At 44.9% G+C, this 19,235-nt stretch overlaps 1 protein-coding gene across 1 annotated transcript in view; it reads left to right on the top strand.

Annotated features, from left to right (window-relative positions):
- The window catches only part of PHF24 (PHD finger protein 24), a 106,428-nt gene that overhangs the window by 64,564 nt on the left and 22,629 nt on the right, over positions 1-19,235 (top strand). Inside the window, exon 3 of the mRNA XM_069964866.1 lies at positions 3,324-3,509. Within this exon, the coding sequence (XP_069820967.1) occupies positions 3,324-3,509 (186 nt within the window). The remainder of the gene's footprint in view (positions 1-3,323; positions 3,510-19,235) is intronic.

The following is a 19,235-nucleotide window of genomic DNA, read 5'->3' on the forward strand; positions in this document are numbered from 1 at the left end:
AGTTCTCAGTGTGACATCATCCAGTGCACTCCTTAGTCCCACTACTTACTACTTCTAACATAAATTTGTCTCAGCACTAATGCCCTGTATCATTCAGTGGTTGGCAGAGCCGTCACTGTTAAGGCCAGTCCATCCTAGAAGTAGTAAAGAGAGCTACAAGAGGAGGACTGGATGAGGTGACACTGGGAACAACAGGGGATCCAGGTAGGTGAGTATGTTTTTTTTTTTTTTTTTTTTTTTTATATCACCCTATATTCAAAAAATGTTAGATACCTGGATAACCCCGTATTCATTTTAGCCCAGTATCTCTCTACTGGAGAAAGCCTTTAATAAGACATCCCCTTCTGATGACGTTCCATGAATAATTGATAACGCCTGACTAATAGCAATGAAACATTCTGGTTTTATTACTGGAAACATTGCATGGTCACTGACCACCGCATGCGTACTTTCATCTGCATTCATCCACCACCACATTAAATTATAACCAAGGAGTGAATTAGCTACAATTCCTCCTTTCAAATTTTGTTTCTAGTTATACATTTTTTATTATAATCGTATACTTCTAAACTGTTGTAAAGTTGATGTTAAAGGTCTGTTCCCATTTCAACTAACATAGGGCCTTATAATATTACCTTCAATTAGGAAAGTTTTTTCCTTCTCTTAATATACCGCTCTTTCCCTTACATTGTGGACAGCTCGTTGTCTAGGTTACCGACCACCACTGTGCCCTAATAGCAGTGGTCTGGCTGGTGTATAGAGATATAGATATATAGGGGGAGATTTATCAAACATGGTGTGAAGTGAAACTGTCTCAGTTGCCCCTAGCAACCAATCAGATTCCACCTTTCATTTTCCAAAGAGTCTGTGAGGAATGTAAAATGGAATCTGATTGGTTGCTAGGGGCGACTGAGCCAGTTTCACTTTGCACCATGTTTGATAAATCTCCCCCACAGAGCCTTTTTCCAGGCGTAAACCTTAATAAATCAGGAGCAGGAGGAGGCCACAACTCCTTTTCACATTGTCGCGCCCTCTCTGCCCGCTCATCAGGCGATATGGGACAAGTTATTTTGTCTTGGAATACCCCTTTAAGCATTGCCACTCGAAAGAGGTTGTCTGTCGCTTGACACAGTATGTAGTGACATGTGAGCAGGGAATATATTATTGCATAGTGACGTCCCATGCGGTAGCTGCCGCTGTGCCCCTATTTCTTGGCACACTGGGAATGTTATATAATAGAAGTAAGCTGTAGAGGTCTTGGATCTCGGCTCCAGTGGTTTCTTTATTCCCTTTGTTCCGCAGTAGAGAACTTCTTAAAATTCCGCTTGTCCTGGAAAGTAATCCAGTTTTTGATAATTCTTGGTTTGGGCGATAACTTAGAGCCAAGAAATCAGCACATGAACGCCGCAGCTTGCTGCCTCTCCAGATCCATTCTCCATCGCCTAGCACTTAGCTGCCGGAGACGGCCCAGATCAATACCAGAACAATTTGTATCAGGATTTTCGAAGCTTGACACGTCAGCCCAGCTCTACAGAGCCAGAATGTTGATTTGATTCCTAACCCGCTTCCTCACTGAAGGTCCTGCCGAAATGAAGAGCTGTATGTAAAGTAGCTAACATGAAAATGTGCCCTCATCTTTGTGCCAATTCTTAACACCAACACCCCTACTAGGGTTCCCTCCAGGTCAGAAAACCTTCATGCCAGTATTAGCACTGGAAGGCTTATTTCCCCCAAAAAGGCATCTCATGAAAATAAGACCTAGTAGAGGTTTTGCTGAATTGATAAATATGCCAAGAAAGTAAGACGTAGCAATCTTTTTGTTTGGAAGCATGCCCGCCAAGCAGAACACCAGGGCATGCAGCTGGGTTTTCTTTTAGCCCAACGCCGTTGTCCCCTACCTTCACCGTCCATTGCAGAGCGGCTGCATGCAGGACATGAAGACTGTCACCTGCCGCAAACCTGATGTTTCCTTCCGCAGCCATCACTTGTAAATGTGCAGGTAAGACATCAAGAGGCCCGTCGCCTGCCGCCAGATGTAGAGCTACACACAGTCTGCCATTATTTGGTCACCTGCCGCCATACTGTACACTGTCCCTGCTGTGCTGTACAAGTGTCCTGTGGTGAGCTCCCCCTGGTGTCCGGAAGCCGCCATACTGTACGCTCTGTCCCTGTTGTGCTGTACAAATGTGTGGTGGTGAGCTCCCCCTCTGTCCCTGCTGTGCATGTGACATGTGAATTCTTCTTCATGGAAAAATAAGACATCTCCTGAAAATTAGACCTAGCTCATCTTGGGGAGCAAAAATTTACGTAAGACACTGTTTTATTTTAGGGGAAAGACAGTAATAGTCTAACACTTTAAGAAGTGGACATGCCTACACTGCTCATCTTCACAGCCTCAAGAGCCAAGAGTGGAGGAGGATACTGACTGACATACTGAACCAGTGGGGCCGATTTACTAACATGTTCACGGCAGTAAAATGTTGGGTTTTTGTCCATTTTCCCTGTCTGTTTCGTGTCTTGATATGTTTACTAAAGGTGTGTGACACAACCCGACAAAAAAAATGGCTGGATGGCTGTTCCTGTCGAAATTGGTGCATAGTCAACTTTTTCCAATGTGTTTGGGGACCCAAGTGGCAAATCATATGTAGTGTGAAGTCATGCTCCTTCAATGACACCCTGGTATTTTTAGGTGGAGTTGTCAATCTTAGCATCCATTGCTTGTTAATCCTGACCACCAACCAATAATGAACCTGTAGTAAGGTGGAGCCATTGTCAATAGGGTCAAGGTAACACAATGTATGAACTAATCTCCTCATGGAACCGTTGCAGGTGGTGGGGGAGTGAAGGATTTTGTCAGTGGTCAGCTCCATACTGGAGAACGACTCCCATCCTATGCACGAGACCGTGATAGCACTGGGCAGTACTATCAGTAACTGATAAATTCACCCAAAGTGCGAGAAGGAGCGATATCGGAAGTCTTTCCTGCTGGGGTTAGGCTGTACAACCAACACCGACCTATGCAGAGATCACTCCACAAAAAGAACTAAAATAGTCTAATGTTTTTATTGTATCTTTTTTACCTTTTCTTCTCTTTGTCTACTTTAATCGTAATGCCTTTACTTTACCTTTTAGCTTTTTGTATGTGTAATATCTATGCTGCTGTAACACACTGAATTTCCCCATGGTAGGACTATTAAAGGATTATCTTTTTTTATCATATGGAACGAGCCCCTGAGTCCACACGGGTAGCTTTGCGACGTAAATAGTCATGTTATTAGATCTATGTTATTGGGTAGGTGTAATATATTGTTTAATCCCTGTAGATCACCAATGACGAAATGTGCGAGATCTGCGAGGTCTGGACAGCCGAGAGCCTCTACCCATGCAGAATTTGCCCCCGGGTCTTCCATGATGGCTGCCTTCACCGTATGGGATACCTGCGCAATGACAATGCCCTGGAGGTGACAGAAATGGCTCACACAGAAACGGGCTGGAGCTGCTATTACTGTGTAAGTAAAACCCTCATTTTATAGAGAAATTCTCCTGAAGGTTATGGCCCAGTAAACGGTTTTGATTATCTTATTATCACTTCTACTCTGAATATCCTTCTCTTCACACTGTGTCCCTGTCATGAACAGAATTTTGGGGAGATTTGTCGAAGAGGTGTAAAGTAGAATTGATCTCGTTGCCCCTAGCAACCAATCAGATTCCACTTTTAACTCTTCACAACTCTACTTTACACCAGTTTGATAAATCTCCCCATTTATATTTCCTAGGTAAACATGGCTGCTTTTTGCCAAAAGTGTTTGACTGTATTGAAATAATATTGGGCATGGGTGGCCATGCCATACTAACTTGTGAACATGAGTGGAGCTGTTTTTGAAAGTAAACAGACAGGTTCTACTTATCCTGGAAAACCCCTTTAGGCTAGATTCACTCAGGACGGATCCGCAGCGCATTTCACACTAAGAGTTCATAGCGGATCCCAAACTGTAATTTTCAATGAGATGACAATCCCGCTGCGAGTATGTAAATGCCGGTCCTCTTAACCCGCCACGGCCCGGAGCATACTGTACCTGGTCCGTGCACCGGCTGCATCTGAGGCTCCCGGCTGCCGTAGGTCCCGCCCAGCCAATGAGTGACTGCGGTGGCGCCGTACACTTGTTGGCTAAGCGGGACCTATGGGGACCGGGAGCCTCAGATGCAGCCGGAGCGCAGACCAGGTACAGTATGCTCCGGGTGGCGGCTGGTTAAGAGGGGGGGGGCATTTACATACTGGCAGCGAGACAATTTAGATAGAACATAGTTGTTTCACTGTTGGAAGAAAATCAAGTTTTGGGCTCATGCATAAGGGCTCGGTCACACTATGGAATCCATGTGGATAAGCTCCGGCGGATTCCGTGTGCACTCCCGTCCCATAGGTTCCATTCTATGGTCAGGCGGATTCCACTGACTGCCCAAAGAATTGTCAATTATTTTGGGGCGGACTCCAGAATCCGCCTGAATAGAATGGAACCTATGGGACGGGCAGATCTTCTAGCGGGAGTGCGGGGAGCGCACAGAATGCATCGGAGCTTATCCGCACAGATTCCGTAGTGCAACCGGGCCCTATAAGACCAGGAGCCGCCTTACAGCTATGTATGCGATGCCAACAAGAACAAATATATTGTCTGTGGAATAGTGGTTTTGGATTCAGTCAGTGCTGACTTTGGCACTGTGAATGAACTTTATGCTTCTTTAGTAAAGTAAATTACAACTCTCTGGCACTAGTTGATTTGAAAGAATTTTTTTTGTCAACTACCCCTTTAACTCTCTTGTCTCTGTAGAGGTTGACAGTACACAGCACTCTGTGAGATTTTCTCTATTTTACACATTGAATTGTGAACCTTCTTTATCTGCCAAAATGTAAATTAGTGGTTCGTAGATACCGAACCAGCAGGGATTGCCGGTTGCTAAGAAGAAGAGGCATGAATTACGAGGGCAGCTCCGGTGGCAGAATTATACATAGACATAATACTTAAACTGTAAAGCGATCTTTAATCATTATGATGGATGTTGGGAATTTTTCCGTCAAAGTAACCGCAGGGGAAAAAAAGTAGAAAAAAAAATTACCATTTAAAGGTAATGCACAAAAGCAACAACTATTATTCCCTTCACAAACAGCCAATGAAAGGGGATTAACTACAAAGAGGCCCATTGATCACCTACGTGAGATACAGAGATCCAGGCCTCTCCTTTCAACTCTTATAATAAGATACCATATGTTCTCTGCCTATTTTTATATTCCCCCAAAGCTGACAAGATAAGAGAGAATAGACCGGGAGAGAGGGGGGGAGTCAGCTGGGATTCCTCCCGGGAAGAGCCGCTCATCTAGGGCAGTGGAGGGTAATATGGAGAAAGACGGTGAAATCAAACTCCTCTGCAGGTCACCGAGTCGAGAAAACGAGGTCTCGGCAAAAACATTCATTAAGGTTTTCCCGGCAGGAAGCGCTCCGGTGGCACGGGCGACTGTCAGATTATAATAGATGAAATGAGACAGTGTTAAATTACATGAGGGCGGTATGTTAAAGGAGAACGACCAAATGTGTTATAAAAAAAAGGCTCTACGGTGTAATGTGATATAATAAATAAATAAATAAATAAAACGGACGTGTGTTCCTATATGGCCTCATGCAGCTTTGTCATAGGGACGTTGTATAGAACTACATCAATGTCTCTAGACATGAGAGATGAGCGAACCTCAAGCGTGCTTTGATTTGTCCGAGCAGAAACTCTCGACATTGGATTACCATTGGCCATAAAAGTTGGATACAGCCCTAGGGTGGCTGCATCCAACTTCTTTAGCTACATCAAATGCCAAGAGTCCAAGCTTCGATGAACCCAAGCGTGTTCACGGTTCGCTAATCTCTACTAAACATAGATCTCCTAACCACTAGAGATGAGCGAGCACCAAACTACTCGAGTGCTCTTTACTTGAGTATTTTTCAATGCTCGAGTGCTTGACTCAAGTAACGAGCCCCATTGAAAACAATGGGAGCACTGAAAACAATGGGAGACTTAAGTGTTTTATTTGGCAGAGCGGAGGGTACCTGGTTAATCAGAAAGTGACAGTCTGGCCCACATGGAGTTAACTTAACCCCCTGGGGGCCAGACTGTGTCTTGCTGGTGGGGACGGGAGCAGGGAAATTATACTTATTGCGCTGGTCTTCTATCTGTCTTCACTATTGCCGCTCAGCCAAACGGCCTCTACAGTCTTGCCTCAGCCACTGATTGGCTAATCAGTGATAGTGAAGACACATAGAAGACCTCCCCTTTTAGGTAGCACGATACTCGAGCGAATACTATACTTGGTAGAGCGTGCATTGCATTGCATTGCGAAACAGTTTTTCTAGATCTTAGAAAAACAAAAAGAAGTTCAACAGCACCTTGGAGATTCTCCTGATAATGGCCAGCAATAGGATAAGGGATGCACGCAGGTATGCTCACAATCCTAGGTATGAGGACTACGAACTTCAAAAGAAAAAGTTTCCCACAGCATCCAGAATGAAAGTAGTGTATTTATTCACACATCAGGGTACACAAAAAAAATGCAATGTTTCGGCCTTTTTTTGTGTACCCTGATGTGTGAATAAACACACTACTTTCATTCTGAAACTTTTTCTTTTCTTTTGTTTCTAGGTCTTAGTCTTGCAGACCCCTCAGCAGTTGCTTATATTTCTATATCATTAATCCCCAACTACTAAGCATCTTTCTCCCCCTTTAGCTACCTCTATACTGTCCTGCCGGGCTGCTGCGGGGTCCTTTGGATTGTTATCATGGTGTGCAGGAGTGGTGTAGTGACGTTCCCGGACTATCGGCACTGTCCCAAGGAGTATGTATATACTGTGTTGGTGCGGGGCGAAGAATCACAGAGTCTCATTACCATGAATAATCTCTTTTTTATTCTGAAAGTACTTGTGTGAAGCAGAACATACAGCTGCGCCTTGACAGGATACGGTACACTTGATAATACACTTGAGAACACACTTGATAATACAGGATCCAGATCTGTGATAGGAGTATAGTGAAGAGTACAGTTGTGCTGACTGGGTTGCGTGTTGAGAGATACGTAGAAGAATCAGAGGAGCAGAGAGGAGGATGCCGTGAGAGTCCCAACCCAAGTAGTAATGTGCTCTGCTGGGATGTTGGAGGATGAGGTAGAAGAATATTGAAGAAGAAAGAGCGAATACTTGTGCCCGTGTTTTGACCTTTGGGTCTTCCCACCACCTAATGCCCTACCAGTGTCGGGGGACCCGTCCTAGTAGGTGACACTAGCCCCAGACCCTGTTACCTGGGATGAGCGGAATGCTAAGGTTTCCCTGCTAACAACCGCGCTGAGAGATAGAGTTTCTAGGCTCTTAGCAACTTTGCTCTATCCGGATCAGTTCTTAGCTTTTTGCCTTTTGTGGATACTGTCCTGCACTGTGACTCTCCTAGTCCATGGCGTGGGTTGAGATTGACGTGTCCTCTCCTTTGAGGGGTTTAACACTGCATAGTGCTTCAAAACACAGCAAGCGCTGAGCTCGGGGAGACCAGCGACAAAAAATCAAATGGAGAACTCACTGAAGAGTCTCCATTGATACATTGCCCCCTATAAATTTAAATATGCAAAAAAGGGGTCTGTGGAGCCTCAGTTACTAGTCTCAAAATACAGGAATAGCCAGATATCCCTCCAGGGGAGGAAAGCTTATTGCCAAGGGGTGACTCCCAGTGAGGAGATCAGCAAACCAACCAGATATATAGCCCCTTAAATCCCACTCAGTTGCAAATATTGGAACATAAATAGGGAAATACCAGGGTGGCCCTTTTTGCGTCAAAGTCTAACTTTGTGTCGAGTATTGCTACATGAAAAGGGTTTACCAAGGCAGGCATCCATCCACAGACAGCCGTTTTGGGGTAGTTTCCCCTCGTCAGTGTGGAGTAGGATTCTGGCTAACAGGGGCAATGAAAAATAGACCTAGTTTAGTAAGGTGGCTTGAGGAGAAACTGTTGGGTGTGTCCTAGCTCTACAACGGCCAACATAAAAGACCTCATATGAAGGCTCGGGGACCTGGCTGAGGGCCAGAGCCCAAAGGGACTACTGTAGGGAGCATTCTAGCTTGCATCCTTCCCCTACAACATCCAACACAAAAAAACTCTACACTTCCTTTACCCATGTGACTTCCTATCTCCAGCATATCTAAAATGTGCTGTGAGTTGGTGAAGAGTGCATAAGAGGAAGTAAGAGATGATAGGACAGAAGAAGAAGATTGGTTCACAGATCCATGGGACACATAAACAAACAATAACCCTTTCCATACTTCAGCTGTGCAGCAACTGAGTACACATACCTATAACAGCAACATCTAGTGGCAAAAATTTATCACTACTACATCACCATTTACTTACAATAAGTACAGGCTTTTGCGAAGGGTGTAACCAATAGCAACACCCTTGGTGGGAGACCACACACTTATCTGCCAAAGCTAAATGATTTAGTCCAATTTTCTGTACCTTCTCTATTAGCTCTTTATAGGGAACTGTATCACAGGCTTTGCTTAAGTCCAGATAGGTGATATCCCCGGCACCTTCATCCAGCACTACTGTGACATAATCAAAGAAATCACTGAGATTAGTCTGACCTTATCTTTATTATGATACCTTACAACAGTGCTTCTCAATTCCAGTCCTCAGGCCTCACCAACAGGTCATGTTTTGAGGATTTCCTTAGTATTTCACAGGTGATATAATTAAACTCAGTGCATCAGGTATTATCACAGGTGTCCTTTGTATGGGATAGCCTCAAAACATGTTAGTGAGGCCTGAGGACTGGAATTGAGAAGCACTGCCTTACTAATCTTCCGCGCTTCCAGATACAACCGCACCCCACTTACATCTCTTGTTGTTTGTTCAAAGCGTAAACATCCTTAAAACCACAAGGAATACATTCAAAACCAAATGGCTTTTGGTTTACCTCATAGGCTGTACGGCTTATGGCAAATACACAGCTAGGAAGCCGCAGCTCCCCGAGCGTCAGCAATATCAGCCGGTGGTAATTGTGCATAGTCCTTCCATCACGTAGACCTGGGGAGATGTGATTCCTTGTGTGCAGACAGATTAGAGAGCGACTAGATAATGTAATGATGGACCACCAGGTAATGGCTGTGACGTCACATGCTCAATTCTACTATAACCACACAGAGGTTTTCGTACTTAGCAAGTCCACTACCAGCCAGAGCAATTTACAGTACCGAGAAGGAGCACCAGGGAAGTAAAGCACTGAATACCCGAGCACAAGACACTGAACCTGTAGAAACAACAGGGTAAATCATTGGAGGAGAAGGAGGTATAAGGCTATGTGCACACTGCGTATTAGACCGGCCGTTCCGTGACCCCGGCCGGATGATCCGTGACCCCAGACGGATGATCCATCCGGCCGCAGGGCTCTGATGCGGGCGCATCAGCGCGCGCCCACATCAGAGCTTCCCATAGCCCACAGTGAAGCGAGCGCCCGGAGCTGCTCGCTTCACTGTGTGAACTGACAGGTCTTTCTGCGGCCGAAATTTGCTGAATTCCGGCCGCAGAAAACTGACATGTCAGTTGTTTCCGGCACCACATGGGATCCCGGCCGGAGCGTATATGATGGGTGTACGCTCCGGCCGGGATCCCATTGCAAATAAGGCATTGTTCCACCTCTCAAAACTACGGCCGTAGTTCTTCGGCGAGAACTACGGCCGTAGTTTTACAGAGTGTGAACGTAGCCTAGGGCTGTATGGTTTGCTTTGGAAGAGTACTAGAGTACTTTGTGGAGTGGGCAGCCAGTAGCTCCCCGCAACCGCACCTGGTGCTGACATTGGCGCAAGAGAGTAGGACAATTGGAGGTAGTCCTAGGAAAGCAGGACATCCCCCCAAAATCGGGAATATTGGATGGATGTGGGATGTTTGGGAGGTATGGGCATCCCTCCTCCATGCTGTGCTGCCCTGGTCCACATGCTGAATGGTGATTCTGTCCATAGAATGGCTTGGAGGAGCATGTGACCATGTTCCATCCCCAGTGTCCATCACTGAGCCTGTATCTGCCTATGGAGGACACGGAGGGAGGGGCATGGTCACATGCTTTCCCATTCTTGGCCATCTAGTGGTGTGGTAACTGGAGGTTGGTAGGTGGATCTTGCAAGGCCAAGTTAAAAGACTTGCACAGTAGCCAGGGGGCTACCAGGGGGACCTAGCTAGGCAGTTCAAAACTCACTCAGGGGGACCTAGCTATGCAGTTCAAAACTCATTTAGGGGGACCTTAAGACTTGAGCCTTGATAGACAAATACTGCCTTTTGCCGGAAGAGTGCCGAGCAGTATCAGCGGGGTACTTCGGCTTTAAGTGCACCCAACCAACAGGCCTGGGACAGTTCTGGTCAGCTAAAAGAAGAACTCCCTCTTCAGTCAACCCAGACGTAGACAGGCAGTAGATCCGCTTAATGGTAGTTGCCCCTCTTCAGGGTTTTAGCAGGCAATAATCTGATGAGGACCCTTGAAGAAGGAACAGTCCTTGGCAGGAGCAGGCACCTGGCCACAAGGGCCAGGCCCTTGAGGAGACCTCTCTCTGGTGCAGTCTAATCAGGAACACTATCAGGATATACACTATCCCCTATCTATCAGGATATACACTGCCTGGGTTTGGTCAAGGTGTCAAGGTAAAGCTGTGGTTGAGGACACCTTGGGTGAACCGGCTGGTTAGACACAAGGGTAGATGGACCATGTGATTGCCACCCACAAAGGCCAGAGTAACAGCTAGGCTAGACATCAGCATCGCCCTAGTGAGTAGCACCAATGTTGTGTCCCGAATAAGATTTTTGGACTAGTGAGTAGGAGCATACACGCCTGGTGCAGAGAAAAGAGGCTGAGCTGGTGAGACATCATACCGCCATCCTGTAGTTGTTTACAACCATGCACCTGCTCTCCCTGAAGTAAAGCCTGCTCGGAATTATCAGAAAGACTGCTGCGCCCGCCACCTCCTACACAACAGCCCTCAAGGGTTAACTACTACACCTTCCCCCCCCCCAACCCCCCTACAAGTGTATGTGAGGGGGATGGCATCATTTAGATGATTATTACCTACTCCTAGAGACAAAGCTGTGTTTTTATGAGCTTCTCCACACTCGCCCTCCTTCTCCGTTTTACATTGATTGCAGCCTTTACTAAGCGAGCTGGATTCTGATCTGCATATGATGATGATGATGATGATGATGATGATCATCATCATCATGATTATCCTTTATAAATACACCGCATAATCAACATTCTTCAGTGTTATACGTTAACGGGGGAGGGGGAAAAAAATTATATTTAAGTTTTAGCAATCATTAAAGGGGGTTGTCCCTTTATAAAAATTAGGTCTAAATTGATGCATTCTGTGAAATTAACCATAATGTAAAAGTATTTCTAAAAATGTTGTTTTAATAACCTGTTGCCATTGGTTACGACCCATTAAGCTGGGTCAGGCAGGCTCAGTTTAACTGCAATCTCCAGGAAGTATTGGCAGGTGGTCTCCACTGAGCCTACAAACAGGAACGACAGTGTAAAGTGTGCGCTCTGTTGCATGGCAACAGCAGGGTCATAGTTCAGACAGGAAACCAGGAAGTTATCTGATCCATGGGGGTGAAAAACAGTAAAGAGATGTAGGTCACTTAATGCTTAAAGGGGTTATCCAGCGCTACAAAAACATGGCCACTTACCTCCAGAGACAGCTCTTTTCTCAAGTTTGGGTGGGTTTTACAATTCAGTTCCATTGAAGTGAATTGAGCTTTAATGCAAACCACACCTGACCTGGAGACAAGAGTCTCTGGAGGACCCCTGAACCCATCCCATGTTGCTATGACAACCAGGACCAGGACCCGCTATCTGCAAAAATCTAGACTGGGAGGGTGGGCAGGACTCTTCATGTGGCATTTCAGATATGGCAGCATGGGAAAGGGGAAGACTATTTAAAGGGCTTCCCCTGACTCTTCACCCCCTTCAGTTTCCATAAGGGGTCACTTACTGCCACCATGCCAACCTCCCTCTCACAGGCTCACGTTGGGCCTTCCTTTACCAAAAACAGCACTTTTCTACTGCTTTGTATATACTTATGTGGTGCACATATAGGGGGAGATTTATCACACGTGGTGTAAAGTGAAACTGGTTCAGTTGCCCCTAGCAACCAATCAGATTCCACCTTTCATTTTCCAAAGACTCTGTGAGTAATGAAAGATGGAATCTGATTGGTTGCTAGGGGCAACTGAGCCAGTTTCACTTTACACCATGTTTGATAAATCTCCCCCATAGTTTTGCCAGCTTTGCTTCTTGGGACAACCCCTTTAAGGGTAAATGACATGTACAGTAATGTAGTGTATAACAGTAATGTAGTGTATATTATAGCTAGTGATGAGCGAATAGTGAAATATTCGATATTCGTACGAATATCTCCCAAATATTCGATCAAATATTCGATCCCATTAAAGTCTATGGAAACAAGTATTTGATTATTGAAAAACATCTATTCGACCACTTGAGGTAAAATCCGGAAGCTGGGGGATTTGAACGCTTATCAGGTATTTATTGAATATTCGGCGAACTATTCGCTCATCACTAATCATAGCGCCTCCCTAGTGGACAGGTGAATCTTGGTTAACAGGATGGCTGACCCCTGTTCATTCTTCCTCTTCTCTTGTGTGAGGAGAAAGGGGGCAGTACTCTCTTGAAGGGTTAATCTGGAAGGCTTCATCCTGGTGCTTTAGATGAGAAGCACATCTGCGTATGTGTGTCAGAGGTGATGATCCATGACGTTCTTTTTCTAGCAGCCACCTGACAACCGCAATGTCACAAAATCTATAGACAAACGGTGCTGCATAGCGAGGTCCTCGGTGGAATGTTAATATGAAATTGCTAGTATAATAAACCAGTTGCCGCTGCCGCTAGTCCTCAACATTCCAGTCGATTAGAAACTCATAATATCATCAGGGAACAAAGTCGCTCATGCAGATCATGTTCCTACGCTGCCATCCTGCAAATTATCCACCCTACTGTATTAGGAGAGTAGTGTTTAGCACGTAATAGCCAGTGCTGTTTCTTCTACATTCAGCTGTCATTTTTTAAATACCGTGTCCAATTTGACCCTATTGAGCACCAGAGGGGACTCTGGGAGCAACACGTCCAGCTTTTTATATCTGGCACTCTAAGGCTATGTTCATACACTGCATGAATTGTTGCAGTGAAAATTGCATTGATTTAAATGCACAAAGGCCGGAAATAATTGACATGTCAATTATTTCTATGGCCGTATTGAAAACGGATGTTGTCTTCCCTGACTTAAAAACACATTTTTTATGACAAGAATGGACGTTGTTTTAATTGCAGAGTCTAGTGACCAAAGACCTCATACGAAGGCTGGGGACCTGGCAGAGAGACAGGGCCCAAAAGAACCACGGTAGGGAGTGTTTTAGCTTGCGTCCTTCCCCTACAACGTCCAGTACAAAAGACCTCTACACTTGTGACTTCCTATCCACAGCTCCCAGTAAGGTGTGCTGTGAATGGGTGAAGAGTGCATAAAGAAGAAGATGCTAGGACAGAAGAAGAATATACTCTCATAGGCTTCCAGATCCACGTGACATATAATCAAACAATAACCCTTTATTTACTTCAGCTGTGCAGCAACTAAGAACATTCGCTTACAATAGCGCCATCTTGTGGAGAAACTTTATCACTACTACATCACCACTTACTTACAATAAGTACAGGCTTTTGTGAGGGGTGTAACCAATAGAAACACCCGTGGTGGGATACCACACGATTGCTAATGAGGGCTTTTGCGGACTACCTGAAATCATTCACCGTAATACACGGAACGATGGCCGTTAGTTGCGATTGTAATTACAAGCGTTCATATACTCTAGTCTACGAACGATGGTAACAAGGAACGAGCGATGTGCACATACACCGAAATATTAGCGAACAATTTCCAATGATTGTATGGTCAGCTGAAAAGATGCGATCAACGACACACGGACAAATTCTTGTTAGTCCTTTTATTGTTGCCGCATAAACACGGCGGGGCGGGGGGGGGGGGGGAGATAATATATAATCACTACTCACCTATCCTGGGCCTCTGCACAGCTGATATCACTACTCCGTTGATGGACTGCCCGCTCAGCCAGTCAGTAACTGGGGCGGGACACTGCTGGAGTAACTGATTGGCTGAGACGGAACTCGAGGTAAGAGGTAAGTAAGACTTGTTTATTATGTTCTCCTCTGCCGGCTGACAATTTTTTAAAGATCGACGGACTGCTTTAAAGGGGTACTCCGGCGAAAATCTTTTTTTATTTAAAACCAACTGGTTTTAGAAAGTTATATAGATTTAAAAATCTCCAGTCTTCCCGTACTTATCAACTACTGTATGTCCTGCAGGAAGTGGTGTATATTTTTCAGTCTGACACTGATCTCTGCTGCAACCTCTGTCCATGTCAGGAACTGTCCTGAGCAGGAGAAGTTTTTATGGGGATTTTCTACGGCTCTGGACAGTTCCTGACATGGACAGCGGTGGCAGCAGAGAGCACTGTGTCAGACTGGAAAGAATACACCCCTTCCTGTAGGACATACAGCAGCTGATAAGTACTGGAAGACTTGAGATTTTAAAATAGAAGTAAATTACAAATCTTTATAACCAGTTGATTTGAAAGAAAAAGTACCCCCTTTAAGCATTTCCCCTTTAACCAATTTACTAACTGAATGTACAGTAACTCCTTTCTTTGGAGGGTCATTGACCCCTTAGCACACACTGTATGCAGTTGCCTCATGGATACTGGGAACTGAAGTGCTGATGTTTTCCCTTTAAGTGTTTTTCCAAGAAAGTCCTCTCCATTGTATGCGTCTTCTATATGACAGAATCCATGCAACTTTAATGGCTTTGCAGCTGCATTCGCCGTGTCCCCCCCACCACCACCACCACAGAAGACTACAATGTAAGTAATGGGAAAAATCTTAATAGCCCTGGATGCACTCCAGGACAATGTACTGGATTCATTATTAATGGCCCATTATTGTGTCTAGATTGTAGATCTCTGCTTTAAAGGCGATAGTTGACAAGCAATGGAATAATCAATGCTGGGAGTTGGCGGGGAGACGGGCAGCCAGGCACCGGTCCAAAGTTAATCTGTGCATCCCACGCTCAATCAGACTCTCCGTAGGAACTGGAGGTGGGTGGTACTGTCACACACCGCGGAGAGATCTGCCTCCCCTCCCCCCAGACGGATACTTCCATTGGCTTAGAGGGGATTTACAGCATAAGTTAGTTACATGTGTTTGTGGTTTGTTGGGTTTAGCAGCTGGAGTGGTGATGGCTTACGGCTTAGTTATTTTGGATACAGCTTAGGACATTGGAGCACGGTGTGAAGATCTGAATCATTCTGCGCTCTCTATCCATCGCGTTAATGAGATTTTGTGGTCTGGACGTCGCTGTTGCATCTGCTGGGTAGAATCCTGCCCGTAGTACACATGTGACTAGGAATATTACTGCAAATACTGTTCCTGAATAATACAATGGCATAAACAACAATAGTAAACTATAGTAATAAAAGAAAATTACTAGATATGCATTTACTATCAAAATGATAAAGGAAGTAGATTTCCTTTAAAGTGGCCTTACCCTGTTTCCCTTGAAAATAAGACCTAGTAGAGGTTTTACTGAATGTCCCCTACCACCAGATGTAGAGCTGCACACAGTATGCCGTTATCCCATCGCTTGTCGCCATACTGTATGCTGTCCCCGCTGTGCTGTACGAGTGTGCTGTGGTGCGCTCCCCCTGGTGGCTGGAAGCAGCCATACTATAGTTCTGTCTCGATTGTGCTGTACAAGTGTGCTGTGGTGAGCTCCTCCTGGTGGCCAGAAGCCACCATACCATATGCTGTCCCTGCTGTGCTGTACAAGTGTGCTGTGTTGAGCTCCCCCCAGTGACCGGAAGCCACCATACCTTATGCTGTCCCTACTGTGCTGTACAAGTGTGCTGTGGTGAGCTCCCCCCTGTGGCTGGAAGCCACCACACTGTACGCTCTGTCCCTGCTCTGCAAGTGAATTCTTCTTCGGGGAAAAAAAAGAAAACCCCTAAAAATAAGACCTAGGGCATCTTTGGGAGCAAAAATTTATAAGAGTAGTGTAGTATAGAGACAGATGGCGGCACTACTGGAAAAAGCAATACAATACAGTACAATATTCAGACCCAACCTGGGTGCATAAAACCGAGCAGTAGATGGAACATGCAGCAACAGAGGAAATAGTCCAGCACTCACCGATTATGCGGGTATCTGTAGTTTATTTCAGGTCAAAAGACACAGAGAGGGGTAGAGATGGAGCAAAGGTGCGGGTGTCTTACCTGGGATGGCTGTTTCAGGGTTAACCCCTTCTTCCGACCAAGACGGCCGTCCCAGGCCAGGTACCTGCACCTTTGCTCCATCTCTAGCCCTCCCTTCGTTGTTTGTCCTGAAATAAGATACCCGCATATTGGTGAGTGCTGGACTATTTCCTCTATTGCTGCAGAAATTAATATAAGACACTGTCTTATTTTCGGGGAAACACAGTAGGAGTCCAGTGGACTGTCCGACTATGTATTTGACAGTTTCCTGTGTGTATACAGCGTTAGCTGTCAATTGCTAAGTAAAACCGCCCACTGGACTCCTAAACTGTGGTTTATGTCAAGAAAAGAGAGACAACAGAGGCCGAGAGAAAGACAACCAGAAATAGTTTACTGTAACGTTTTGGAATACAATAGCCTTTCGTTTAAGGCAACAATCACAATAAGGAAGCAATCACTCCTTTGGGAGGTAGTACTGATAAAGGTTCTCACATGTTTAGACAGATACAGAGTCCACAAAATACTGATAGGAACTCTATAGAAGACAATAGCCACTTGTAATACTTTAATACACTCCTGATATGACAGATGCTTGAGATATACTTGAGACAGTACTACAGTGGAACTGAGATACACTTAAGAATATAGCAGTTGAGTTTAATACACGTAGGAATACACTGGTAGGTAGTTAGCGTTAGTTGACTTTAGTTGTAGCACATGGATGACTTGGGAGACTGACGGCCAGGGCCGGCTCCAGGTTTTGGTGGGCCCTTGGGCGACAGAGCCTCAGCGGGCCCCTTTGTATAGTAAATCATGTGGCATCACTTTTAGAGGGTCTCTATCTCTGCATTCTGTGTAGGTATACAACTGTGTATTATATACTTATTATTCTCCTGTATGTGTGTGTATATATCTCTCCATTCTGTGTAGGTATACAGCTGTGTATTATATACTTATTATCCCCCTGTATGAGTGTGTATATACTGTATATCTCCATTCTGTGTAGGTATACAGCAGTGTATTATATACTTATTATCCTCCTGTATGAGTGTGTATATATCTCCCCATTCTGTGTAGGTATACAGCTGTGTATTATATACTTATTATCCCCCTGTATGAGTGTGTATATATATATATATATATCCATTCTGTGTAGGTATACAGCAGTGTATTATATACACACTCATACAGGAGGAGGACAATAAGTATATAATACACTGCTGTATACCTACACAGAATGGAGATATATATACACACTCATACAGGGGGATAATAAGTATATAATACACAGCTGTATACCTACACAGAATGGGGAGATATATACACACTCATACAGGAGGATAATAAGTATATAATACACTGCTGTATACCTACACAGAATGGAGATATACAGTATATACACACTCATACAGGGGGATAATAAGTATATAATACACAGCTGTATACCTACACAGAATTGAGAGATATATACACTCATACAGGAGGATAATAAGTATATAATACACAGCTGTATACCTACACAGAATTGAGAGATATATACACTCATACAGGAGGATAATAAGTATATAATACACTGCTGTATACCTACACAGAATGGAGATATATATATATATATATATATATATATATATATATATATATATATACACACACTCATACAGGAGGGGGGATAATAAGTATATAATACACTGCTGTATACCTACACAGAATATAGATTATATATACACACTCATACAGGAGGGGGATAATAAGTATATAATACACTGCTGTATACCTACACAGAATGGAGAGATATATACACACTCATACAAAAGGGGGATAATAAGTATATGTCTCTCCATTCTGTGTAGGTATACAGCAGTGTATTATATACTTATTATCCCCCCTGTATGAGTGTATATATATATATATATATATATATATATATATATATATATATATATATATATCTCCATTCTGTGTAGGTGGTCAGCAGTGTATTATATACTTATTACCCCCCCCCCCCCCATTCTGTGTAGGTGATCAGCAGTGTATTATATACCTATTATAATACACTGCTGATCACCTACACTAAATGGAGAGAAAAAAATAGCAATACAACAGTGGATTTATTGCATATTGTGACTCCCCCATGGAAAGTAAAGGGGAAAATCTGCAATAAATCCACTGCAGCAGATATGCCACAGGTGACCCTACCTTCCTACTCCCAGCACACATAGACAGATACTCATACACAACACCTGCATAGACTTACACACACAACACTAGCATACAGACTTGCACACATATGCATGTATACTCAGTCACACATACACTCACCTCTGTATCTGGCAGTCCTGTTACACTCACCTCTGTATCTGGCAGTCCTGTTACATCTTCTCCCTCTGCCTGGGCCGCTGTGGAGGTCAGGAGACCCATGAATACAGGAGGGGGCAGGGAAGCACAGCACAGACAGCACTGTGAGGAGGCTTCTGGGCCCTGACCTGCTGTTTGGCCTCTACAGGCTGCCGTGCAGTGAGCCCCGCCCCCCTCTCCTCTGGTCCGACGCTGAGACTGAGGCCTGGAGGAGCCACAAAATGACTTAAGTGGCTCACCAGCGCCCCCCTCATCCCTGCGCCCGGCTCATCCCCCCTCCCCCCACAGCCTCAGGTAATGATTGTGTGTGCTCACCACCTGCACACAGTGCGATGTGTGTCAGTGTGTGAGCGCAGTGAGAGAGGAGGGAGAGGGGAAGAAATGGTGTGGGCAAGTGCAGGGGGGCCCCTTGAGGCACTGTGGGCCCCGGCACTTGCCCGAGTATGCCTGGTGCTGACGCCGGCCCTGCTGACGGCTACGGATTA

This window comes from Dendropsophus ebraccatus, chromosome 3, assembly GCF_027789765.1.
Source record: "Dendropsophus ebraccatus isolate aDenEbr1 chromosome 3, aDenEbr1.pat, whole genome shotgun sequence".
NCBI lineage: Eukaryota > Metazoa > Chordata > Amphibia > Anura > Hylidae > Dendropsophus > Dendropsophus ebraccatus.